This window comes from Sceloporus occidentalis, unplaced genomic scaffold (genome assembly GCF_023333645.1).
Source record: "Sceloporus occidentalis isolate IW3139 unplaced genomic scaffold, rSceOcc1.0.p SCAF_2, whole genome shotgun sequence".
Taxonomy (NCBI): Eukaryota; Metazoa; Chordata; class Lepidosauria; order Squamata; family Phrynosomatidae; genus Sceloporus; species Sceloporus occidentalis.
The window spans coordinates 147,729,940-147,756,650 of record NW_028316982.1 but is presented as its reverse complement, the minus strand read 5'-3'; the positions used below and the strand labels follow the sequence as shown (position 1 = coordinate 147,756,650).

Here is a 26,711-nt window from a genome sequence, read left to right as displayed (position 1 = left end):
AGATTCAATAGAACAAACAAACATACAAAAATAATGGGGAGAGAAACATTTCATCCTAGTCCCAAAATGCACAACCATATGACATGAGAAGAGCAGACAAGAAAAGGATTAAGTACTTTCTTCTCTGTCCATTCAAAAGTCTACTCTTCCCAAGTGGCTTTTTCAAGCAAAAGTTGAACAGTACCATATTTGCTACAATGTGATTCTTCAACAATAATGTACAGTATTTCCACAGAAATTACAATTAAAACACTGAAATACAGAAGTAAGGTAAGCTTAAGGCTGACAACGTGAGTGTGCTCGCATCTGTATGAAATGCATTTCAAGACAGGGAGAAGGAGAGGGAGAGACTGTCTGTCTGGTACAACTTAACTTCTCTCTTACAAAGCCATCAGCCCCAGGCATCGAAACACTGTTTTGCTTCATCATCAATCTACTGTAGTTTTGCCATTATGAGAATTAATATTCTTCAGTGACCTACCTGGAAGATTTTCTCTCTTTTCCCTTTCTTTCTTTCTTTCTTTCTTTCTTTCTCTTTTTTTCTTTCTTGTTATCTTTTTATAAACTCTTGTGCTGCCTTTTGATTTATATTCCAATCATTTCCTAAATCATTTTGGTTTTCTTCTCCAGTCAACAAACAATCAGAATAATTAATACCAATTGGCCTCTGGCTCCAAAAACAAGCTTTACTCACTAATCTGAGCACAAAGACTTTCAGTCTTAGAGAGAGAGATCTGTCTGCATTTTTTAAAAAGCAGTTTAATAATCTTTCTGTTTGCTTTTCAGTGATTTTAAAATATCCTTCTCACAGCATACTCAAATGTGCCATTATATTCACTGACAATCATAATACTGATATTTATTGATTTTTGTTCTGATACTTTGTAACTACACCAAGCACCATGTGTGAGCTATATCCTGCTAATGTTGCTGTCCTTAAGTAAAAATTTATTACAGTAGTACAAATTAACTAAAATAGAATGCAACTTCCTCGCTCCAGGTGACCAAATGTTTAAAAATCATCCTATAGCATCCTATGAAATGAAATGTCCGCCTATGTCATTAGGTAGTATTCAAAGACATAGCTGATTTAGTCTGTTTCACCATAGAAAGATATAAAGGAATCCTGAAACAACTTTCAGAATGAGAAAAAATGTTTCTAGCAAAAGTTGATGTGGACTCCAGTTTTGTGGACTGGAATCCACAAAAACCTATGCTGAAAATTTCTGTTTCCTTGTTAGTCTCATAGGTGCTACAAGGCTCCTTTATATGGTTCAGTGATCAATGACCAGAGCTCTGATCCACAATGCTTGTTGAACTCTGCCAAAATGACCCACTGATGGAGAAAAGGGGAGCAGACATTTTTGCCAGGTCTCCTTCAATCCTGCCCTCTGTTCTCCAAACGCTGCTCCAGAGGTTCAAGAGAGCAGCATGGGAGGAGACGATGGGAGAAGATGGAAATAACAAAAATTACCTGCCAATAGATTCACTTCGTTCAAAGAAGATCTTCTTCTGGATCTCTAGCTCTTCCATGCAAGGAAGGCCAATCCTGGACACAATCCAGAACGCTTATTCCAAAACAATTATTCCCTGTAATCTCTGTACTCTACACATTTGAGCCCATCTTGTACAGCTGGAACATCTGCAATTGGGGCATCTTGCTGGTGACTCAAATCCCACATTTCAGAAGTCAAACACAAATGATTTTGTGGAAATACATTTTGTTTTTTATCTGTTTTAGAAAAATAGCAGTATTGTTCAGATGGGAATCAGATAAACAGGGAAGGGAAGAATAATTCAAAAATAATGTAATCATAAAAGCATTCAAAGCCTTTTAAATCAGTTTAAAATAACAGGAAACAAAGAATTGCAATGTAACTTAAATTAAATTTATTTATTTTATTTATATCCTGCCTCTCTCGCAAAACCGGTAATCAGGGTGGCAAAAAAATAAAACCCAAATGAAAACAAAAATACAATTATACATGAAAACAGATTTTTTTTAAAAAAAAACAACTATTCAATAAGGAGAAATAACAGCAGCCAAACTGATATAACTATGCCATGTGCCTATCTGAGGAACAAGAACAAGTCTGCCTACTGGAAGAAGGCAAACAGAGAGGCAGTCAGTCTAGAACCCCTCATCAGGGAGTTTCAAAGCCCAGGCGCTATAGACTCATTCATTCCTGGTTACCACTTATTTTGCAGCAGCTCAGTTTAGAGGGGGGAAACCATTTTGTTTTTGTTATTATTCAATAACTAGGAGTCAGAAAGGAACACTTACTGATCTATTGCAGTTCACCTAGGGCACCTTCAAGGAGGTACCTTCTCATGAGAGTCACAACAGTATTCCCCGTGTGGCCAGATTTCCCTTTCTGCTAACTTTTGGCCAAGCTGCTGGTATTTGGTGAAGTTTTATGAACTGTGGCAGTCCTGGGTGTTGTAGGGGCAAAACTGCTGTATTTGATGTGAGCTATTTTGGGCCATCTGAGCATCAGAGAAATCATCTAATTTTTTTTAAATGCAGGGCCTAGGGGCTTTTCAAGGACTGCAGAAGAATTCCAGATGCTTCAAGAAAGGGCCCTGTGGGCCACAAGTGACCAACAGGCCACACTTTCCCCACTTCTCACCTAGAGAATTCATCTGTCTTCTGCTTACATATACTAATAGTGATTACAACTTTGCATACCAGAGCAGCACCATTAATACACAGCACAACATCACCTCTTGGTTCTATGTGAATGCAAATGCCCCAGAAAAAAACAAAGTCTTAACAAATATCTTTCCTCGCTGGCAACATAGAACAGCAAGACATCATGAAAATTGTCATGTTTTACTAAATGTGCACAGGGTGAATCTAGGTGTGCTGGAGTTTGGGGGGCAAAGCAACACTTTTATAAGACCACATCTAATCCTCTCTAATTGTAGCATGGATGAGAAGGGAATAAATTTTAATTGAAGAAAACTGGGCCACAACTGGAACATCAGAATGCAGTGGGCCCTTGGTATACGCGGGAGTTTGCTTCCATCCCCACTCAATACCCCGTTCAATATGACAGTCATTACTGTATTAAAGTCGGACTTCTGGGCTGGGACACGGCGCCTCACTGAATGAACTCCAGATAGATTTATAATAATGGGATAATTTAAATGAATGTAACCATATTAAAGAAAAATAATTTTAATTAATATCAGCCAAAGTTCTATTTCGAAACTTGCTAAGAAAGACTTGACAGCACACAACAACAACAACAACAACAACAACAACAACAACAACATAATAATAATAATAATGTAACCTATTTTATGCAATGTAACCTATTTTACATGCATGGAGATAAATACCCTATGTGTTTTAATGTTTATTTATGTATTTATGTATTTTCATTTTTATGGCGCATTACAGACCGCCTAAAAGCAGCGGTCTCCCGGCGGTGCCGATTGCTGCGTCTGGGAACCGCAGTGGCCAAACCGCACAATTCCCGGGCGCAGCTGAAAAGAAGCGCCAAAATGGCGCTTCTTTTTGCACCCTGGAAGTGGTGCCGCGAGGTGCTAGTTGCACACTCGTGGCGTCGCTTCCATTGCGCAGCATCCAGACGCTATGCGTCCGCGACGTCAACATGGCCCCCGTGTGGAATGGGCACCGCTATTTTGTGCGCGCTCTGCGCGTACTAGGGTTAGGGGCGTCAGGAAGTGACGCCCCTTCTTAACCCTAGTACGCGCAGAGCACGTATTTCATGCCCGTCTGGAACGGGCCTATGCCACCTTTCTCCCAGAAAGGGACCCAATGCGACTCAGAAATAAAACTTTTGAAAAACCCTTCCTCCTTCTCAACCTGAGAAGTGGCCCACTCCTGTCTTACATAAAAATAACCAAAACATGATATTGCTAGTTTTTTCTCATTTACTCATTTTTCTCATTTACTCTTTTTTCCTCACTTACTCGTTATGAACTAGTGTCTTTCCAGAGAGACTAGTATGACACCTGTGTTTAAATCACAATGGACGAGTGAAGGTTTGCATAGATTTCCTGTGTGCCCAATGGTTCAATGGTAAGTTTATTCATGTTTAGAACTAGCCACTAGCACCAGACTATCACATCTTCTTTACTTTCTTTCTTTCATTTTCTGTGCTTTAAAATGGAATGTTAGCGTTTGTCACTATTCATTTTCTCCAAGATGCTTAATTACACTGTTTCTCTACCACCTGCTTTGCTCAGATGTTTTATTCACCACCAAGCTGTTCTAACAAATATCTAATATTTAGCTTCACAGGAAAAGGAGGCATCCTGGGATTAGAACAACTGGGAAGCCCCTAGAGGTACACTATGAAGACTAAGAATGCAAGTGAAACTTGTCTTGCATATGAAAGAACTACGAAACTATACATTTCAATGCAAAAACCATTGGTGATTTAAAGAAAAAACTGAAGTTGTGAAAGAAGGTTTAAATAAAAATTGTAGAAGTCAGGAGAGAATACTAAATCTTTTAATCACTACACTTGTCCCTCCATATTCACTGGGGTTAGGGGCACAGGACCCCTGTGAATGTGGGAAAACCGCAAATAACAAAAACACCATGTAAGAACACCTCTCTGGGAATCTCTAGGTCCTCCAGTGCAACTATGTGGTCAATATCTGCCAGACACTGACCACAGAATTGTGTTTGTGGAGCTACAAATGCCTAGTGGAGTGTTTTCTCTAGGAATCTCTTGGTCTTTCAGTGCAAACTTTGGTTAAAATTGGCCACAGAGTTATGCTGGAGGACTTAGTTATTCCTAGAGAGAACATATTAATAAAATTAGTGAATAATCAAATCCGCAAAAGTCAAAGCCACAAATGTGGAGGGACGAGTGTACAATGAATTAAAAATTCAAGGAAATTAAATCATTTAAGGAAAATGTTGTGTCAACTGCACCACAAGTATTCCAAGTAGTCATTCTTAATAAGGAGCCAAATATGTTGGAAGACAGCCCATAACAATCATGACCAGTGTTTTCCAATCTTTAGCCCATATACAGTGGTCTCTTGTTATCCGCTGGGGTTTGGTTCCAGGACCCCCCGTGGATAACAAAATCGGTGGATGCTCAAGTCTCATTAAATACAATGGGATAGTAAAATGGTATCCCTTATATAAAATAGAAAATCAAGGTTTGCTAATTGGAATTTATATTTTTGGGGAATATTCTCAAGCCATGGATGCTTGAATCCATGGATAAAAAATCTGTGGATAAGGAGGGCTGACTGTATGTTTTGTTCCAAAATTCCTTTATTCCTGATCAGTAACTCAGAAGGCTAGGGCATGAGGAAGAGTTGTAGGACAAGACATCTGAAGGGCACCAAGTTGAGGAAACCAGATCTCAACTGTCACACTAGTTTTTTCACACACTTGACACATACCTGTGTTCAGCTTGGTTTATCAGCTCAAGCTGTGGCAGATGTGACTGTGAGCAGAATTTTCCCTTTACAAGAGTTATACACTGTGCCAAACAGGTTACTCTTTTATGAAGCCCCTAACATCTCCAAACATCTGGAAAGCACCAATATCTTGATTAATTAAGAATGCATAAGGGGCTCCTTACTGACAATGCTTACTGCAAAAAGGGGCAAAAGGAAGTGGCATATGAACAAGAAAAAATGAGGTGCACCTTTTATGCTGAGAGTTTCCCTTCCTATTTAATGCTGTTAAAAGTTATAGACGTGTTTACAGAAATCCACATCACATCTATCTTAATCCCAGATTAATGCTGTTATGTACAACCATTAAAAAGCAACAAAAAGTAAGAAAGAAGAGAAATTCTGATACTGAAAATGCAATACATAGGCACAAATATGTTTTTACAACTTCAAAACATGTTGCAGATATGGTTGCTCAGTAACTACGTGTTCACAGTTCATCTCTACTGCTCTGCATAAATTGAGACAACTGAAATATATTTTTAATGTTTAAAAACCAACACAGGAATATCTCAGAAGGACATCTGACATCAAGAGAGTTTGAATGGGATTTAAATCCCAGGGTATGACTCATCTCAGAGGTTTAAATTAGATTAACTGCTAACAAGAAGGAGCAGCATTAAAGGGGTTGACTGCCTTCAGGAAAATTAAAAGGGGTTGCTCCCAGTGGCATATGCTTTGACTTTAACAGGATCTGTAAGTCAGTCCTTTGTCTCACTTCCTCACCAGAAAACAATTGCAGTTATTTCTTTGGTAGCCCCAAACTTTGCTTCAGTATACCATGAGAAATGTATCCCGTGAAAGAAACCGTTGTTTATAAACCAATTTAAGATCACAAGGTTTCAAGAAACCAAGACTTATTTCATCGACAAACTCCTTCACCAAAACTTCACACTCAACAATAATCAGCATATGGGGAAGCAGGGAATATTATTTCTTTTAATTAAATCACTTGGGGAAATATCAACAGCAACAGTTTTGTAAAGCATTTGCTAGTAAAGTAATCTACGTCAGAAATAAAGAATGTTGTTGAGCTGTAGTTCCCAACAAATCTAGCCAGCATAGCAAAAGGATGATGCAGGCTGCAGTCAAACAATGCATAGAGAGCCATCCATTCTCCGTTCCTACTTTATGGATGTGTCTACACTGAAGAAATAAAGGAGTTTGACACCACTTTAACTGCCTTGACTCAATGCTATGGAATTCTGGGATCTATAGTTTTGGGAGGTATTTAGCTTTTCCTCTCAAAGACCTCTGGTGCCTCACCAAACGACAAATCCCAGAATTCTATAGAACTGAACTATGAAAGTGAAAGAGATATCAAATTGCTTTATTTCTGCATTGTGGTAGCAGGCAGCAGTTTCAGCTGCGGGCCTTTAGTTCCCTGATCTATCCTTAACCTCACAAAGTACAGATATAGTATTGAAAGACAACAAAATTAAAGATGAAAAAGGATGGGTAGCGTCTCCATATCCAACCAACCTAAACTTTTATGCACATCTAGTGGTTTAGAAGGCTCATGTCCTGCACTTGAGACATCTGCAATATGCCTCAAGTACTTATGCACTTAAACTCAACACAGGGTTGTATCCCAAGATTGTGGTGAAAAAAGGGTTACTCCACCATGAGGCTTCTGTAAAATTTCCTGTTATGCGAAGGTTTCATGTCATCTTTTGCTATTTAATCTTTTAAAACACGACTGGAAAGAGAAACTTATCTTTGTTGTGTATGATCTGAATAGATAAGAGATAATATGTCCCCAAAAGCTGTAGAATGGATATCCATTCGCTCTGAGGTCAGACTAGTGAATCGTGAGACAAATGTTTGAAGTAACCCTTGGCTGAGAGGAATAAGGTTTTAAGGCAGCTTATCCTATTTCTCAGTCACTTCTGAGGAAACATACCTATATTTGTGCATAAGGAAACAATAAGTAGTAAGTAGTAGTCTAAATCAAATAGTATATTCCAGATCAATACAGCTATTAACTATTTGTTTTTCTTTGTGGGCTCAGAGTATTAATAATGTGGCCAAATGGCAAGATTTAAAACTGAGTATCTTAGGTTATATGGCACCAAATCTTGAGGAGAACTTGTCATTTTAATGATAATGATGTAAATGAAATATGTAATATTATTTCAGTAACATTCTGTCTGTCCCCCTATAATCACATGAGCCCACTCAAACCCAGCCTAACCTGCAATCACTGCAACCATCATGTGAAGAACATGTTTGTAGATGCCCAGGTTAAGTAAGAAACTGAGGTTTTAGAATAACTTTTTTCCTCCTCCCTTTGGAAGTTTTCAGAAAAACAAGTGTGTAATAGTAAAAGAGATGCTTGTAGTGAGTTACTGAATTTTACTATTAACATGAGAACAAAAGATACAAGGGTCTGAATAAAACAAGATCTTTGCGACCAGGACAAAACCACTGGTTTTATCCAACACTTGCAATGTTCAGGTAACCTTTTTCTTTAAGGAATATTAAACTAAACTCAAACATCCAGGACTAATTTCTATCACTAGCATTTTACTCTGCATAAAGCACTTGTCTTCCAACTACTTCCCACTCCCCGTCTTCTTCATTTTTTTTCCATCTACTGAATATGTGGTTTGGATTCTAAATCTGAGAAGTGTTTTGCAAAAAAAGTCACTCCCAGATCCTCCTGAGTCTAAAAACACTCCACCACTGTTACATAATCTGCCAGGTGCTTGCAATCTGGTAGAAGTCTAATTAATTCATCCAGATGCTGCAGCACAGATTACTTAGGATCATCTGGGAGAGAGTATTCCATGCATTGCAAAAACCAGTAGCAACTATTAATGAAATAACTTTTAATTGTAAGGGTCTTTGGTGCATTCCAACCCACAGCTTCCCAAGTCACAGAATCCAAGATAATATTTTCTTATGCAGTGCATCCCTTCTCTCAGTCACTGGCTTGCAGAAAAAAGCTAACACAAAGTGTGCTTATCATTTGTTTTGTTTACGCTGGTATTTCACTGACTTGGTGACGACACATACAAGTACAAAATGAAAACTTTTTGCCTACCTCGGCTCCTCCTAAACCCTGATCGTATTTAAATTTCCCACTACAAAATACAGAGGTAGAAATGTCAATTCTTGTGTCAGCCACTAACTGAAAGATAGGGCTACACATTTTGTCTGATTTCACAGCCTGGAAAAGACACATGCTCTATGTGCACACCCCTTGCTACATCTCTATAGAGAGTTTTCTATGTCACTGCCATGCTCATATGCAAACTGCTACAAAAGTTCTCCAGAAAATGATATATTGCTGGCAATAATACTACCATTTTTGCATAGCCAAATCCAGCATCTAAGCTCTAGGAAATCACCTAAGAATGCAATGTACCTATTACCATGTCATAGCACTTGTTCTACCAATGACTTTGTTTTTACAGCTAATAACTAGGCTACATTTCAAGCATCTCTACAGATAAGCACTTCATTCTCTTTAATACTCCCTTGTTTGTCCTCTTCTGTTTTACCATATTTTGAGTTACAATAGTTAGATAACTGGGTTAAGGGAACACTTTTATCATCAATAGTATTTAATACCAAGCCATTTTCAACATAGGAGTGAGGAATATTCTGACAAACAAGACTGAGGACACAAAATAATGCCCAAGGGGGCTTGCTCTCCTATTGCTACATGGAGAAAGCCACACTATGGGAATGCAAAGATCAACATGTACAGATTCCATATTTACTGAATCTTCTTCGTTGCAACAGTGGAATCTATACTACTTCACCTCTGATGTTGTTTCCACAGCAGTGAGGGAAGGGTGCCAAACAATGGGTAGACTGGATCCCATTGCGGGAGAAAGGCGGGATATAAATCCTTGAAATAAGTAAATAATAAAACAGACTGAGAGATCCAACAGATCCAAAATATCCTGTTGTACTGCCATGATCTTGAAAAGGAAGGGGAACACATGCGTTCTGTGGAGCTACTGTAATTATTTTCCCTTATTTGCCCCCATACTAACTCCAAACTTGGCAAGCATGAGCCCACTGAGGCTTTGAAAGAGAGAGAGTTCCTGAGCTGTTTATTCTCCTTCCCCTGCAGCCACAGAATTGTTCTGCCTATCTATTCAAAAACTAAGGCAAATAGTATGTTATGGCCCTTGGATCTGCACATGATGGTACCTGTTCAGCCAAGCCTTCTTCCTGTCATGTTCCTAACTTTCTACATGTGTGATGTGGTAGTCAAAGTGCAATCTACTTTGGTAACATTAGCATGGCACTTTGATTTATAGAAGAACAAGGATATTTTATGCTTGCCTCACTTGGTGTGATTTAGGGCAAAATTACACATTATATAGAACAGAACATGCTGCCAACAAAATATGGTAATCCCATTTCATATACTCTCGGTGTGTATCATCCCATTCAATGTGCCCTATGTTTCTATGTAGTGCTAAAGCCATAGAAATGCATAGCCCAACGCGGTGCTGTTATCTTGAGTGGCAGTCGCAGGGCCTATGCAACTTACAGTCCCACCCTCAAGCGACACTAGAGTAAAGATGAATTTTGCTATGCAAATAGTAAACAAACCTTTAGTGTAATATTTACTGATCTTAGCCTACTCCTAGTTAGCTTCATAAAGGTTACAAACAAAATCTTAAGAATTATCATCTAATAGACGCATGTGTAAGTAAGGCTATTTAAACTTGGAACAAAAGGTATTATGATACTAATAGCTGTAAAAGAGCTACTCCCATAAAAATCATTCAATATCACACCCTGATAAGGCTTTAAATACACAGAACCATTGTTATATTGTTCTATGTAAAAACATTTAGGTGTTCTTTTCTCTTTAAACATGTGGCAGCCAAACAGGTTTAATTGCCACACCTCTTACTTCAACCTACTAACTGTTCCATGCTTACACCCAAAAATAATATTTAGAGTGTTATGTGGTTGTTCAAGATCTTTGTGACTGATGCAACTTTTCTGTACTTTTTATCTTCTCAAGCTGTGACTCTTTTTTACTGACCTATTGGGGGAAAGCTTATTAATATTTTAGAAATCAAATAAAAATATACAAAATATATAAAGTTGTCACGCACACAGTAAGCATGAAGCATAATCAAACAATACACTATGAGTGCTGAGAACTGATCCATAGTGCACATAATCACACAAGTTATCAAGCCTCTAACATGTCCATTCATACCACCTTACACTCATCTTGTTCACATGAAAATGTGCATTTCTTATTTAAGTCACTAAAATCCATCCAGTTTTCAAAAACAGAAAGCTCAGTAATTTACCCTGGACAGACATAACACTAGTCTTCTGGCACTATGCCAATGACGAATGACAACACAAATGAAATATTTTAACACGAAGCTTTGCCTTTTAATCGGCCCGTATGATCTGTCAAAAATACTACCTGCTATAAAAATTAAAGGCCTTCAGACCAGTATTTCTTGTTTAAACATGCTACCAGCTGAGCAGAGTCACTTGTGTGAACAAGCACAGATTCAGGAACACTGTCAAGAGAAGTCTCACCATTCAGATGATCAAATGGCAATTTAATACCCTCCGTTATCACCATACTAATTTTCAACATGCTGAAATATATTCATTCAGTACACTAACATTTTGACAGATCTGTGCTTGGAGGACTATGAGACATGTAATAAAAAAGGTAACTTTTTAAAGCTCTGTTCAAAGCACAATAATAAGCATACTCTGCAACGGCAATGTGTTACATCAGAACAGTTAGAATCTTATTCTGGGATATAATTCTGTATTTTAGAGTTCTGTTCAGATATGCTTTTCTCTGATGAATACATGAAGATAAAATAGAATTAGATCATTGATCTGCCTGGACTAATAGTATCAGCTGTGGCTAGTAGTTGTTTTCCTTCATTGCCCCAAGACAGGGGTCTTTTCTTTGCTTATTCCCAGACCTCATGTTCAAATCTAGAAAGGTCAGATCTCAGAAATGCAATCTAAGTGATGCCTACATACACGCTTATTGGATGCTCAGTCCAAATTCTTGTACAAGGTAATCAGCATATAAACAACACATAGCGTTTCTGAGACCATAAGTATACACATTTTTTTCAGAACCATATCGCGTGGTACTCCAAGCAGACAATGAAATGTTACAAGGGCAACATGTATCCTATAAGCTAGCACCACAGAAAATAAATATATAGGTAATACAAACTCAAACTATTTTGATAGAAAACAACCCCAAACCAAAAAAGATAGATGAACAAAAACAAGCCGTCTCACAGTTGGATCTTACTGTCTTCAAAACAAAACCAAATGAGTTGAACGGACTTGCCTCCTGACATGCACAGGATAAGTCTACTTCTGCTACCTTCTCCAGTTCAGAATCAGCAGTGTATCCCATTACAAACCTCTCTGTGGATAAGCAGGTCACTTACACTAAGAGTATACCAAGGGAATGTCTTACTTGCATGTGATGAATGCCATAAAACTACATTCTCTGTAGACCATTATATAAACTAACTATTACTATTTCTGGTGCTCAAAAATTGCCATTAAAAACAGTGAAAAGAAATCTTTGTCGCTCTCCCCACTCTCAACACACAAATTAGTTGTAAAGCTAGAACAGGATAAAATAGCTCATGCTGCCCTCTTGTGTTAGACTAATAAAAAACTAAGAAAACGAAAGTAGTATTTATTTAAGTGAACGGATGGCAAAATTGATGTGTTAAAACAAATATACCTTCAACTTAATGTGGTCATGTTGTAAATGAGATCAACTAACAGAGCATGCAATATTTATTAAGGATTTACTAAGATGTCCATAATATACATAAGGCGCATACAAATTTTCTATTATCTAGCTTGCCTATTCATATACAGGTTGAAAACATAGCCAGGGGTAGACGCATTGGCCATATAACAAAGTTCAATAACAAAGTTCAACAAAATCCACAAAACAGTGATACATTTGTGAAATCGAAGGCTTTCATGGCTGGTATGCATAGTTTTTTGTGGTTTTTTTCGGGCTATGTGGCCATATTCTAGAAGAGTTTATTCCTGATGTTTCGCCAGCATCTGTGGCTGGCATCTTCAGAGTATTGGCATTCTCTAAAAATGCCAGCCACAGATGCTGGAAAAACATCAGGAATAAACTCTTCTAGAACATGGCCACACAGCCCAAAAAAACCCACAAAAAAATCTATAGTGATACCTTTATTGGATCAAACACAATGCACAAAAGACATATTGCAAGCTTTTCAAAGCTGCACAGGCAAAGATGTTAAAAATCATACAGGAGAAAAAATTATTACTATATTAATCACATTTGGTCAAGATATGGCTGTTCTCAGTCCAGGTGAGAACCTCCTCTTCTGGCCATGTGGGTATTCCAAGAAATAAAAAATATAAATTCAACAACCAAGAAAAAAAGAAATGTTCCTCTTAAGATCTATGTTGCCTCTGTCCTTTGTGAAGCTATAAGCTCATTTCTTAGGCAGAAAGCACTGAATTTCAAATGAAGTCCTCCATGGTTTTGCATTAGGAAATGTTCTTTAGGTGCTGTTTTGGTAAAGTATGCCAAATGTAGTCCAATTTTTTAAATAAAAAATGATTTACCTCTGTTGGAGATAGAAACCTCAAATGGCCAAGTCCCAAGTTCACTGGCCCTCTCTATAGGTTTCCTCTGATGTGGCTAAAATGTGGTATCTTACACCCAGAAAATATATCCAGGGTAGCTGTGTTGGGCATGTAGCAAAGTATAGTAACATCCAAAATCCACAAAATACATGTTGCAAGCTTTCAAAGTTCCACTGGCTTCTTCATCAGGCAAAACAGCACTAAAAAAAATAATTCTCAATGGGAAAACACACGTAAGTGCTTTAACTAAATTATGGTTAATCACCATGGTATTACTAAGGCCCCATTCACACTATGAAAACAATCCAGGATGAATCTGGGCTGAATCCTTGGTGTTCACACATCTGCTGAATACAGTTGATGCACTTTTGTGGGGGACTGTTAAAAAAAACACTTAACCCAGCATATTTGATACCAAGTTTTTTCCCCAAGTTTTCCTGAAAGATCTGCATCAATCCACACCGTCAGCAGTGTGATATGCTTCCGAATCAATTTGGATCACTCTGTATCATTAAAGGAAGGGAGGCAGCCCCATTTTAACCCCCCAAAATGGCATTTGTGAATAATACAAGGGTTAAAATAACTCAAAGAGATTCATGAACCCAAAACGTAGGAGGAACAACAAACCCAATATGCATCAACATGGTGAACTGCATCTCCTTGGGACAAAAAAAAAGGAGTGCGAATGCCCCCAAAGGATACAGAAGTCACTCCATACCTCTGAATTTTAGGTACAGACGGAGATATTCTATAGGTTGACCTGGACTTTGGAGCAGCTTCTACCTGTGCCAAACCTCAGTATGACAATGAACTGCCAAAAAGGCAAAAAGAAGGCTTGTGTCATGATGAGCTTTGGAGCATGGAGAACATTCTGTCTGCTCCACAGCATAGAACAAGAATAGGTGAGAGACATCAAATAAAGTATCTGCGAAAGGACTGCTATCCTGTTGTGTATCCTTGTCATGAAAGAGTCGGGAGCCTATGCCCTCAGTAAGCACATTCTTGGAGTTCTGGACAATGCAATTTGCAGATCTATTTCAAGCCACGATTTCACATCTCAGCTGTTAGGCAAGCTTTAACTAGTTAACAATCATGATTTAAGCAAAACAAATCACAGTTAAGACTTATATTTGAGGAAGGCAAAATGATCCAGTGTTCACAACAGGTGTGCCAGTGTTCTGTTAAGTCTTCTTTGATATGAATGTTAGCCTTTGGGGCTAAGAGCTGAATGTTTTAGTCTTGAGCTCTGATACTGTGCACTGATCAGTAGGGATATTTATATTCCATGTAATGCTATATATTCAAATTCTGAGTTCAGCATGCACTTCCTTGGGCAAAGTCTTCTCTAACAAGACTGAAAATGTGGTCTAACAAACAAACAAGCAAAATGGATTTTATCAGCTACATTCAACATGCTATTTTTAAATAAAGAAAAGAAAAAATCGGATTATTTTTAGCAGTCTCTTCCTTGTCTTTTCCCAAAAGATATCAACTGAAGCTTGCATTTCCCTCCCCAAACCCATATTTTCCAGTTTCCCCAACTGACCACATGCTGTGATGCCATATATCCATAATTTAGACCCACAACCCTAAGAGAAACTGTAGACATGTATCTATACATTGTGCTGAGGTGAGAATTATGATTATATCATAAATTTAAATCCACTTTTTCTGATACTGAAGAATAGAGTCCCCCAGGGAAAAGCACTCTGGATTTCTTCTTCAAACTTACTGGAAAGACATGCTTGACATCCTTTCCAGGGCTCTTACAAAAGAGCAGCAGGCACAAGAAGCAATGGGTGGGATGCAGGCAAGGATAAATTATCACTTGATATGATTTAGTATACAAAGCAAATAAAATGACCAGTAATATTTATTGGTTAGTACACAATGACTGATTAGTACATATTTCTGTCTCAAAAATAATAAAAAAAGAGGTACATTTTCTATACCATGAAACAGACAGTTAAATGTATCAAGAAAGCCTTAAATGGAATATTTCATCCTTCAACTCAAACTGACTTATGAAAAGGTCAGATCTTTTGCAGTCAGCTTCTTTCTTAGCGCATGCTGCTATTGTTAGCAAATCCTAACCTACTCAATTCAAGTTTACTTCTTTGGCTAAAAGGCCTAACATCATAATATCAAGATATCTAAACAGAAACAGAAACAAATTGCTAAATGACATTGAATATGTATAGAAATGAGCACCACAATTGTATGCCAAAGTTAAGTATAGTTGTCCAGATAACAACCTATTACTTTAATATCAAAGTAAATGATTTTGTTATCATTTTGCCAGCCTGAAGGCAAAGAAAAACACTTTTATTAGCACCTGTATTTATTACTGGTAAACAAAGAATCCACTTTCTATGGAAGCTTATGCAATGTTTACATCCCATAAATAAAAATAGATATTTACTCTGTACATTTTCTAAGACATTTTAAAAGACAATAATCTTTATTCTTTATCACACCTACCTCAATTGCCAATACAATGACATAAACAGAATGGAGTATTTATTTGACACCTGTTCAATGCTACTGAGGGATTTCTTGAAACCTAAGAAGTGACTGCTCATCTAAGTATTTACAGTAGTGTGTGTGCGCGCGCGCGTGTGTGTGTGTGTGTGTGTATTATCCTATACATATCTACTCAGAAGCAAACCTCATTGATTTCAATGGGGCTGGCTTCCAGAAAAATAACTATGCAATTTTAGCCTCCGATAACTATGTTTAAACCTATGTTTAGCTCAATATTAACCTAACAGTTTTGTTCCCTTTAAATAAGGAGAAGAGATACCCATTCACTGTACAAATATTCAAATTGCTGTTAACAAATCGGAGAACAATGAGCACACAAATATGGCACCAGCACGCTGGATTTCGCCTCAATATACATGATAAATGACATCAGAAAACTGAATACTGTAGGATTTTTCAAGAACGATAAGTCATATTCATTAAATAAGCATCAACAATTTTAATATTCTGCTGGAATTGCATTTTTTTTAAAAAACTACTGTAAGGAAAAAACATTTTAATTCATTCAATATGTATGATGCAATATGTATTGCATAACTTACCAATAGGGTTTGTGTCAAAAAAGAGCACTGGAGCTTTCAAAATTGACTGAAACATGCTGTCATGTAAAGTCTGAGCAGCATTAACCAAAACGTGAAACATCAATATAGTCCTCAGTATGCCAAACAGTACTGTAACCACAGTGAAACCTGAAAATAAATGAAATGTCAGGAAATGTATCCTTCTAACTACAAAGGGAATTTTAGGCAATGGATTATTATATCCATTTTGGATGTAAATATTGCATTGCAAAAGGTATGATTTACACATTTCAAAAGTAAATAATTATACGATAGTTTGTTCAAGTGGAAGACAACGAAATTAACAAGACTGGCAGTTTTCAAATGGTTTATCTGGAGGAAAATCAGTTGTTAGAAGCCACACCTTCTTGAAACACTCATTGGGTTATGAGGGATAAGCAGCTGTATGAAAGAGATGAGAAACATTCAGGCTATTTTTTAAAAAAATCGGTATACAATACATGTATACAAATTCATCTCATCTTTTTAATAAAAAAAAGTGTTCAATTTGCATGGGTCACAATAAAAAACTGGAAATATTGCCTTTCTTCTAATGCTCAGTGTCCACTTTGTTGAGAGTGCAGACTGCAACTCCTGAAATCTCTGGAAATGGCCCCTGAAAAAAAGGCCAATTTGTGACAAGGCCAAAACGAGTTGGGCTTTTTAAGACAGTAAAGTTTGTGGACTACCAAGAGCACGTGGGACATGGGCCCCCAGCTGATATAGGAACATGGAGGTGAGAATTTTTCTTATTTTTTTTTTCCTGCACTGTTGTCCGCACCCTAAGCCATATTACTCTCTGTCCTAGTGTTTTCAGTGGGATTCCATCATCACATTTGGCTTACATAAAATAAATGTGTGACCCAACAGAGTGGTCTTTCATTCTAGAACTTGCTCCCAAATGAAGTGCACCAGGTTCCCTTGGCAGAGAGGTAGATAAGATTCCCTGAGGCTAGAAAATGTGCAAAATATTAAAGCACTTGACATGCATTTAACACACTGAACTGTTATTTTAAGTATTATCTATAGGCCAGAGAGAGAGAAGGAATATTGCTAATAAAGATTTCAATCTCTTTTGAATTTGTATCAATGCTGGCAGAATGCTTTTTGTAACTCTCCCAATCAAAGCCAGCATATGTGAGAGGAAGAGCTGGGATAGGAAGGATTTGATATTTAGCAGAGTTTGGAGACCTTCATTTTTAGATGACAACACACAGAGGCCATTATAGCTAAGGGAGTCTGGGAGTTGTTGTTCAAAAAAGTAACTTTCCCAAGCTCCAATCTTTTAGACCTGTTCCCGATCTCCTCCCAAGAGTTGTTTTTCCCCCCCACATTGCTCTACTAACTCATTAACATAGCTATTGAAACAAGAGCTACTGTAAGTTTTGCATGCCATGCAATTCACTCTCAGGTAGCCCCTTGGTAATTTGTTACTTTCCTCTGTTATTCAAGAACACAATATATTCATTTTGGGGTTGTTGTTTTTTCTTCAAGCACTGATCTTTCTAGACTAAAAGAAAATGGAAACAATCCAAGACAAATTTCTAATCCACCTGTCTGCTCATACTAACAATGGAAAATTTAGCAAGAGCAATCAATTTGGAGAGAGAAAACCCACGTGTTCATAGTGAGTGACTTTTGGAATACTTATTTTCTGATTGCTTTCCAAAATCCAGAAAACAAATTAAATCTCTCCCTCTTCTTAATCTCTTTTTAAACTCGTTTTTTAAAAAAAAAACAAAAAACCTTGCATCCAGTTAGTGTAACCAGAGGACAAGGTAGCCTCGATAATCTGTAATAACACAAATCACTGCAGAAAAGGAAAATCTTGAGAGCCTATTGCTGTTAATGAGCTTCTTGCAAATTGCATCATTAAAGTGTTTATGTGTTTACCTGCATACATTCCTAAATACCACTCAAGATCAAGAGTTCTTGTTTGGTTTATTCCAGTGTTTCCCTCTATAGTAACATTCAGCTTTTTTTGTTCCGTTGCCCTGTATAAATATCGCAAAGAGTGAAGAGAAAATAAAATCATTTAAATACAATGAGGTAAATACATAGGAAAAGGCTGCTGAAATGAACTATATTAAATGTCACTTTAATAGAGAGGTAATGGAATTATTTCTGCATAACCTTGGAATCCTGTTTATGACACATGAAAGCTTAGGCCCAATGTATATCTATGTCTTTTTTGGTCTTTGCAGATGATGGTATTCCCTTCCTGCCTCTGCAACAACTAAAAGCCCTTCCACAGGAATTATCATTTTGCTGCAATCTTCCCAGCCATTCTGTGGCCAGTGGCAAATGGGCAGGGGGAGGAGGAATCAGAGAATCATATGGCTATATCCCACAGCTACCACAGCTTTTGGTCTGTTTCCCTATCTCAGAAAATCCATTAAGAGGAAACAGATGGAATAGTCACACCATGCCTTCTAATTGGTAGCTTGAGTAACACTCCATCTGGAAATGTCTATAGTACATTCTCACCCTCCACAGTAAAATATGAGTGAAGAAACCACTGTAGTTCCACAAAAAGAAAGCTCCCTCTCCCTACATTTAGCTGTACTGAATACAACATGGAGCTAGTTCTGAGACAAGGCAGAAAACTTTTTATCCATGCTGTAAGTGGTGAAGAAAGTCATGGTTTTTCTGGATGTCACTCCAATAGGTGCCTGCACCTCACCCTCAATCTATATCTTCTACTACTGTTAGGGTCACCAGAAGGGATACGGAATGGGGCTCCTATAACTTTAATCCTGAACTGACTGTAGATTAGGGTGAGGCAAAACTCTATCTAGCAGAACCAAAATACATGTCCTCCCTCAACTTCCAAACCTAAGCTTTCACCTTCCCAACATGGCTACTTCCTCCCTGATGGAAAACAGGAAGAGGGGTGCAGAACAATGCCCAGGGCATCTGGTGGCACTTACAGAACTGGACACTCCTCAAAACTTCTATGCCCTACTTTCCATCAGTAAGACTTTTGCCATGTTGGGAGGGAACAGCTGCTGCTGACTATTGAGATTTGGAAGGTGAGGGATACCTTTGTTCCACTTGATCACGCTTTACTGTACCTTATCCTGTTCCACAATCTAAGGACTGAAGTCACAGGAGACTTTTCCTACATCTGACCTAGTATACATGAAGGTTTGTTTTGTTCACCTGCACTGGTGAATGTGCCCAGTTTTTCAAATTGAAAGGGATCTAGGAGTCCAGGTAGACCACAAGTTGAACATGAGTCACAGGTGTTATGAGGCAGCTAAAAAGGCCAATGCAATTTTAGGCTGCATCAATAGAAGTACAGTGTCTAGATCAAGGGAAGTAATAGTGCCACTCTATTCTGCTTTGGTCAGGCCCCACCTGGAATACTGTGTCCAGTTCTGGGCACGACAATTCAAAAAGGATTTTGAGAAACTGGAGTGTGTCCAAAGGAGGGTGACTAAAATGGTGAAGGGTCTGGAAACCATGTCCTATGAGGAACGACTTAGGGAGCTGGGAACGTTTAGCCTGGAGAAGAGAAGGTTAAGAGGTGATATGATAGCCCTGTTTAAATATTTAAAGGGGTGTCATATTGAGGAAGGAACAAGCTTGTTTTTTGCTGCTCCAGAGAACAGGACCCAGAACAATGGATGCAAGCTACAGGAAAAGAGATTCCACCTCAACATTAGGAGGAACACACTCTCTCGGAGTCTAGTGGAGTTTCCTTCCTTAGAGGTCTTTAAACAGAGGCTGGATGGCCATCTGTTGGGGATGCTTTGATTGAGAGTTCCTGCATGGCAGGGGCAGGATTGGATGGCCTTTGTGGTCTCTTCCAACTCTACGATTCTATGATTCTAATTAAAAGATTTTAAAAGAAAGAATGACTTACCAATGAGAAAGCCACCAGTCTTGAAGCACATAGGCAACCTTAAAGAAAGTCATCCACAGAGATTTGAGTTTTATTTTGCCTTACTTTAATACTCTCCAGTTTTAGCTATGGAGATGTTTCAATTGCAGCAGTCCATCTTGAGCAACTTTCCTCAATCTGATATTCTCCAGAAGTGCCTACCAGATTTCCCCAATGTGTGCAGCTGGAAGCTGTATTCCAGCACATCTAGAGGATATCAGCTTTGATGAGACTGGTGTTTTTATTAAATATATGTAAACATACTTTAAAATATAGCTTCCAAAGGTAAAAACAGCAAAGACAATAGTAAAAGCAGTAGTAGTAAACGGAAGATGAGAGCCCTTGTGGGCTGTAAGTCAATATATAAATACTTCAAATAAATGAATAAAAAAGGAGAAATTCATATACAGCATCTAAAAATAGGCTTCTAAGTAGCCCCTGCCCATGGCATCAAGATGCACCACAAGATGATCTCCCCAGAATGCTTTATGAAAGTGTTTTTTGCTTTTTTACACCACAAATGAATAGCATAAAGATCTATAGAAAGACTTAGCCCACAAATAACAATGTTTGGCATGTTTGTTTGTTTACTACCACCACCATCACCACAGAGCAGGCACAACACTGTGCTCTTACTTGTGTTTAATCATTTAAATCATTTAAATTTTACAACATATTCAGTTTTGCTGTCTCTCAGACCTCTTCATCACTCTGAGCAATTTGCAGGCTGTACAGACCAACAGTAAGTGCCTGCTTGGATCAGCATGGGGGCATGGCATTTGGGCAATGACAGCCCCTACTCCACCTCCAAGTTGGTATCATGCCACCTGCCTGACAACACGGCGGGTAGCATTACAGAGCTCCTTTGGCATGGCGTTCACATACTGCACACCCAAAGGAGCATGGGAAAGTATCATGGGAGTGGCAGCGGCACCCTTTTTCCAAGCTAAAAAATGTGGCATTTTGCTGCTTCTTTTTGGACTGGAAAAATGCCGGATTGGGACCACGGCATACTGTTGCCAGAGCCCAATCTGGCTCTCAAAGGGGCAGCAGCAAGCTCCTCCTTCAGGATGGTTTGTTTCACCCCTTAGTCAAGCAGAGGGTGGACAGAACCTTTTCTTACACAAAGACAGCAATTTGAAGGGATCAGTATCAACAGCCTAGGTCCAAAACACACTGCAGAAATAATCCAGTTTCAGACCACTTTAATAGCTCTGGCTCAGTGCTAGGAAATCCTGGAAATTGTAGTTTCTTGTAGCACCAGAGATTTCTGACAGAGAAGGGTAAGTATCTCACAAAACTACAGTTCCTAAAATTCCCGAGCAGTGAGCCAGGACAGTTAAAGCAGTCTCAAACTGGATTATATCTGCAGTGTGTTTTGGACCCTAGTCACCTCAGTATCTGACAGTGATTGGGGCTCCAACAGGAAAACCAACAATATAAATTGGAAAATTTCTGAAAACGCTAATACCCAACATTCGACTTTTTGAAGATGACTGATTTTAACTATTTATTTATTTATATATTAATATATTCATCCACCCAGCTAAGAGACCACTAAAAATCTCAACCTTACTAGGACAATACCATGGTAATAAAATGAATGAGGACATCCTCATAACCAGATGACAAATATTCTAGCCCAGGGGTAGGCAACCCTTTTGAGCCGGGGGCCGGGTAGCTGTCCCTCAGACAACTGGGGGGCCGAACCCAAAAAATAAATAATTAAATAATTTTTAAATAAATAAATAAATAAATAAACCAGGACAAATGTAGGACAGAATATTCAAATGGAGGGCCGTTTTTAAATAAAAAATGGAGGAGACGTGAAAAAATTTGCTGATTTTTTAAAAAATGTTAATATAAATGCATGTTTCTGAGGCTTCTACAGACAATTGTCCCCCAAAGGCCCCGGCGGCAATCGGCGGCAGGACTGGGCTGGGGCCGGTCCTAAGGCCTTGCCGGGCCGCATCCAGCCCGCGGGCCACAGGTTGCCTACCCCTGTTCTAGCCAAATACAAATACCAAGGAAAGAGTATGAGATGTCGCCTTTGCTGGGGTGATCAACTGGGACAATTTCATGCCATGAAGTCCTGAATCACTACTGACAAAGTGCTTCTGGCAGGTATTTAGATGTCCTTCCAAACAACCAGTAATTTCATAATATCTAAGGCAAATTCCTTTGGCTAAGACAGGAAAACCATTATGCAGTGGAGCACTTAGAACACCAACAAAATTCCGTGTTATGTCCCACTCAGGCACAATAAAATATACAAATGCTTTAGAGTTAATATGCAACTGTGGAAGCTCAAGCCTCGGACAAGTAGGTTCAGTCCACATTCCCAAGGCTCTACACAGTTACATTCTCTCTGAACTGTCCCTGTTACTAAGATCTCTTGTAGGCAGCTAGGCCACAAAGAGAGAAAATGTTTTCTTAAAATAAAATAAATTTTGGAGTGAGAGAGAAGTTTTTACTCTATGTTGTTGTCGTCTGTCTTCAGATCCTTTCTGACTTATGGCAACCCTCAGGCAACCTATCACAGGATTTTCTTGCAGAATTTGCTCAGAGGGGATTTTTACTTTGCCTCCCTCTGAAGCTGAAAGAGTGTGATTTGATAAGGTCACTCAGTAGGTTTCCAAGGCTGAGCAGGGATTTGAACCCTGGTTTCCCAGTGTCCTAATCCAACACTCAAACCATGACACCATGCTGGCTCTCATTTATTATATACTATCATGTAAAATATAGTCCAAGTATAAAATCTGAATACACAATTTGGAGTATATAAAACAGTATGAAATTTGAGTATAAAATTTGATTGAATTGACTAATTTAAATTAATAGGATTAAACAGACCTTGAGTTGGTTTGTAATTTGAGCTGTTTAATTCAAAAAGGAAAAAGAAACTTCTAATACATATGAAAATGTTATGCCGTTTCACATCACACACCTACACGCAGTAGGAACTTGCACACACTGAAATGCTGTAAGCACAAATCATCAACAATGTTTTCACTTGCAATGCCAAATACCTTACCTGTGCCAAAATATTGAGAAAAAGAAGTATAAATATGACAAAATAATTTGCCCCAGCAGCAAAATACTTCTTATAAATGTTAAAGCCAATTTTCCCCTCTGAACGGCTCTCTTCTGGCAGTGCAGTTAGGATGGGTTCCATCTGGAGTGCACGGAAGGAATAAGTAAATTAAGGTAACACATTAAATTGTTGCAACTGATCTCCAGGAAAAAAAGACTTTCCAAAGTACATGAGTAAAAGTGCAACCCCATGGATATCTACTCAAAAGTAAATTCTACTAAGTTCAATGAACATTATTCTGTGATAAGTGCAGAAACTAGACTATGGCTTTCTAAAAAGCAATTACAGTTGAGTCTTCCTTGTTCAAAATGCATGTGACCAGAAGTGTTTTGGAGTATTGATTTTTTGGATTTTGGAATATCTATATTTTCATAATACATAATGAGATGGGACCCAAGACTAATATTAATACAGAGAATTCATTTATGTTTCATATATACTTTATACACATAGCCGGAAGGTAATTTTATACAATATTTTTCATAATTTTGTGCATTAAAACAAAGCTTATGTACATTGAACCATCAGAAAGCAAAGGTGCCACTATTTCAGTCACTCATGAAAAAAGTTCTGGGTTTTGGAATATTTCAAATTTCAGAATTCCAGATTCTGTAGTTTCAGTTGTACTTTCAAACCCTATCCCAAAATTAGTTACCACCACAGATACGATTTTCAAAAACATGACTCCTTCATTTCTTGAAAATAACTACAATATTAAAGTTCTATTTTAAGACATCTGAAGGCTACAAGCAGCTAGTCTGTGATACAAAACAAACCTATGTAACTTGAGACAACATTTAAAATAAATGTATATACACAGAAGATGGAATCTGAAAATATCCACAGAATTAACAAAAAAATGGAGTAACAATTTACCCAGATCCCTACCCCATCTACCAGCAGCAATATTCAAGAACATGCAGAATTTTTAAAAAGAGCTTCAAAAATGACTGTTAAATGCTGCTTATAGGCCCATAAATACAACCTTGTTCTCCCTCAAAATAAGCAAATGCTCAAAGAGCAAGAATGATCTTTCTACAAGAAGGATCATGAGGTTTTTAAAATATTTTGTTTGTTGAAAAAAAGACAAGTCTTCCAGAAGAAGGGTGGGGTAAGTATGGCCCATAGGCCACATGCAGGTCCAAGAGGCTCCACTTTTACAACCATGAGCACCCTAAGGAGACTCCCAAGTCCCCCCTATTAAAAATCCCTTGGCTAATTTTGGGGCGATTCCCCCCGCCCACCCGGGTTGCATCAGCACTGCACAAATAATGCAGTCTGATGCCTCTTTAAATGCCATAGTTCATCCTATGGAATCCTGAGCTTTATAGTTTGTTGTACCACCAGAGCTCTCCGACAGTGAAGGAAAATATCTCATAAAACAGCAAAGCTCAGCATTCCACAGCTTTGAGGTAGTTGCAGGTAACGCAGTATCAAACTGCACTATTTTACCGTAGTACACATGCATCCCCGAACATGGCTCCAAACCACCCACAAATGTGGCTTTATTCATCCATCCCTAGAGCCTTGCAACAATCCTCAAATACAAAATCAGCGAAAAACGCAAAACAAAACAGATAGAAATAGTACTATATCACTTCCATTGTGCCTGAGATGCATGAACACAGCCTATGGGAGTTTAGGACAGAAACGTGGCCCTCATGACACTTGCCCTCTTGTTATAGATCTTTACTGGGACTATAGTTTGTTGTTGGTTTTTCGGCCTATGTGGCCATGTTCTAGAAGAGTTTATTCCTGACATTTCACCAGCATCTCTGAAGATGCCAGCCACAGTTGCTGGCGAAACGTCAGGAATAAACATTTCTAGAACATGGCCACATAGGCCAAAAACCCCGCAACAAACTATGGATGCCAGCCATGAAAGCCTTCGACTTTGTTGTTGTTATTGTTGTTATTATTATGCTTTATTTATATAGCACTGTAGATTTACACAGCGCTATACATACAAACAATAAAATAGATAAAGTAAGCCTGCCCATGGTGTACAATAGTTACTATGCCTGTTTGAGAGCTTTCTCTCTCCCCTCCATTTGACTGCTACTAGTAATTGAACATGAAATGCTACCCCTGGGTTATATGCTGGCCCCTATTCATTTATCTCTCCCTAACCCCCACAAAAGTCCACCACCCCTGAAATCACAATGGTAGCAGAACACGCCCTTCCCTCTTCCTTAATGTTAAAACAAGACCTGTATGATGCTCAATACCTGCTGTCAGTCCAGGTGTGAGCAGCACTCCCAGAAGCCTTCCGTATGTTTTTAGCAACTTACAAGTCAGGGCACTCACAACAGAAGTAACGACCATCACCAAAAATTAAAATCCACACCATTATTTTGAAGGGAGAAGTTGAAGTGTTTCATGTATGTGTCATGTACTCACAGGAGGAGGTTCTGCAGCCCCATCTTTCTGTGACTGAACTGAAGACTCCATGGACCACACAGACGACTGAGAAAATGTACGGATCCTTCGCAGCTCGTGTCCAGGGGTTCCAGAATGTGGCAACTGATCATCATCTTCAGGTTTTTTCAAAAGTGATGCAAAATCTATTCCCGATCTCAGGAAGTCAGAGTAAGTACCTTTTCCTACTTCCATACCCTAAGAATCACAAAATGTACAATCAATCTACAAAATGGGTAATTTCAGTGCAAAATCTTTCCAATTAAATATACCCATTTGTAATAGTTTCTGGAGGCCCCTCTTCCTGCTACTGCCTGAGCTGGATGGAAATCGCAGAGATCCGTAGCCACCGCCACCATCCATTGATTTGAATGCTGCCTTTATAGCAAAGCAATGGGACAATGCTGAGATTCTTCTGTCACTTCTTGTCTCTAGGAGACTTTTCTTTTTCCCTTCCCCAATCTTGGCACATGAAAGAGGAGTGTGAGAGATATGAGTACTTTAAAAGGAAAAAGATTTATTCCAAATAAGGAATCTCCACAGCAAAATGATATTCTCTTGTGTGAAGGACTATCGTTCCTTCAGGCAGAAGATGAATAGTTACAAATTACAGATAGATTGGATTATTTCAACAAGTACCCCAAAAGCCCTGGCACAACTAGCTAACACATTCTCCTACTCTACTCACAGATCAGATGGGACTGGTAATCTTTGATGTTTATGGTGGAGCTGGTAGTTTGGACTCCTTTACCCAGTCCTGACCCAGTTCAGGGTAGGGAAAGGAACTCCTTGCTCCAGGTGCCTCTTTCTTAGAGTTCATTTTGTGGACTTTTTTCAGGCATTTTTAGAACCTCTGCTGAAAAAGATGTGGAAGGTTCTGCGCAACTGGTCATCCTCTTGGCCAACTGCTGTCTCATCACCTCTGTGATGCTGACCCTCATCAAAATGTAAATGAGCCTATTCACTTACCTAACCTTTTGTTACCTGGGAAAAAGGCTCAGATAATGAGATGGCTCCCATTATCACAGCATGATATCATAGATCTTCAAAGTATTCAAGGTAAAAACTGTTGCCTTGTAACTTTGGATTGTTTGGGAAGACAAGCTGGTTTCCTGACAATCCAGCTACA

The 26,711-nt window shown here is 38.5% G+C and overlaps 1 protein-coding gene across 2 annotated transcripts in view; it reads right to left on the bottom strand.

Annotated features, from left to right (window-relative positions):
- The window catches only part of LOC149319138 (ATP-binding cassette sub-family C member 4-like), a 183,945-nt gene that overhangs the window by 89,708 nt on the left and 67,526 nt on the right, over positions 1–26,711 (bottom strand). For both annotated transcript variants that reach the window (XM_089511171.1, XM_089511170.1), the window contains exons 15-19: positions 25,565–25,780; positions 23,105–23,245; positions 20,053–20,090; positions 18,078–18,178; positions 16,167–16,313 (exon numbers count right to left, since the gene is read on the bottom strand). In XM_089511171.1, the coding sequence (XP_089367297.1) occupies positions 16,167–16,313; positions 18,078–18,178; positions 20,053–20,090; positions 23,105–23,245; positions 25,565–25,780 (643 nt within the window). The remainder of the gene's footprint in view (positions 1–16,166; positions 16,314–18,077; positions 18,179–20,052; positions 20,091–23,104; positions 23,246–25,564; positions 25,781–26,711) is intronic.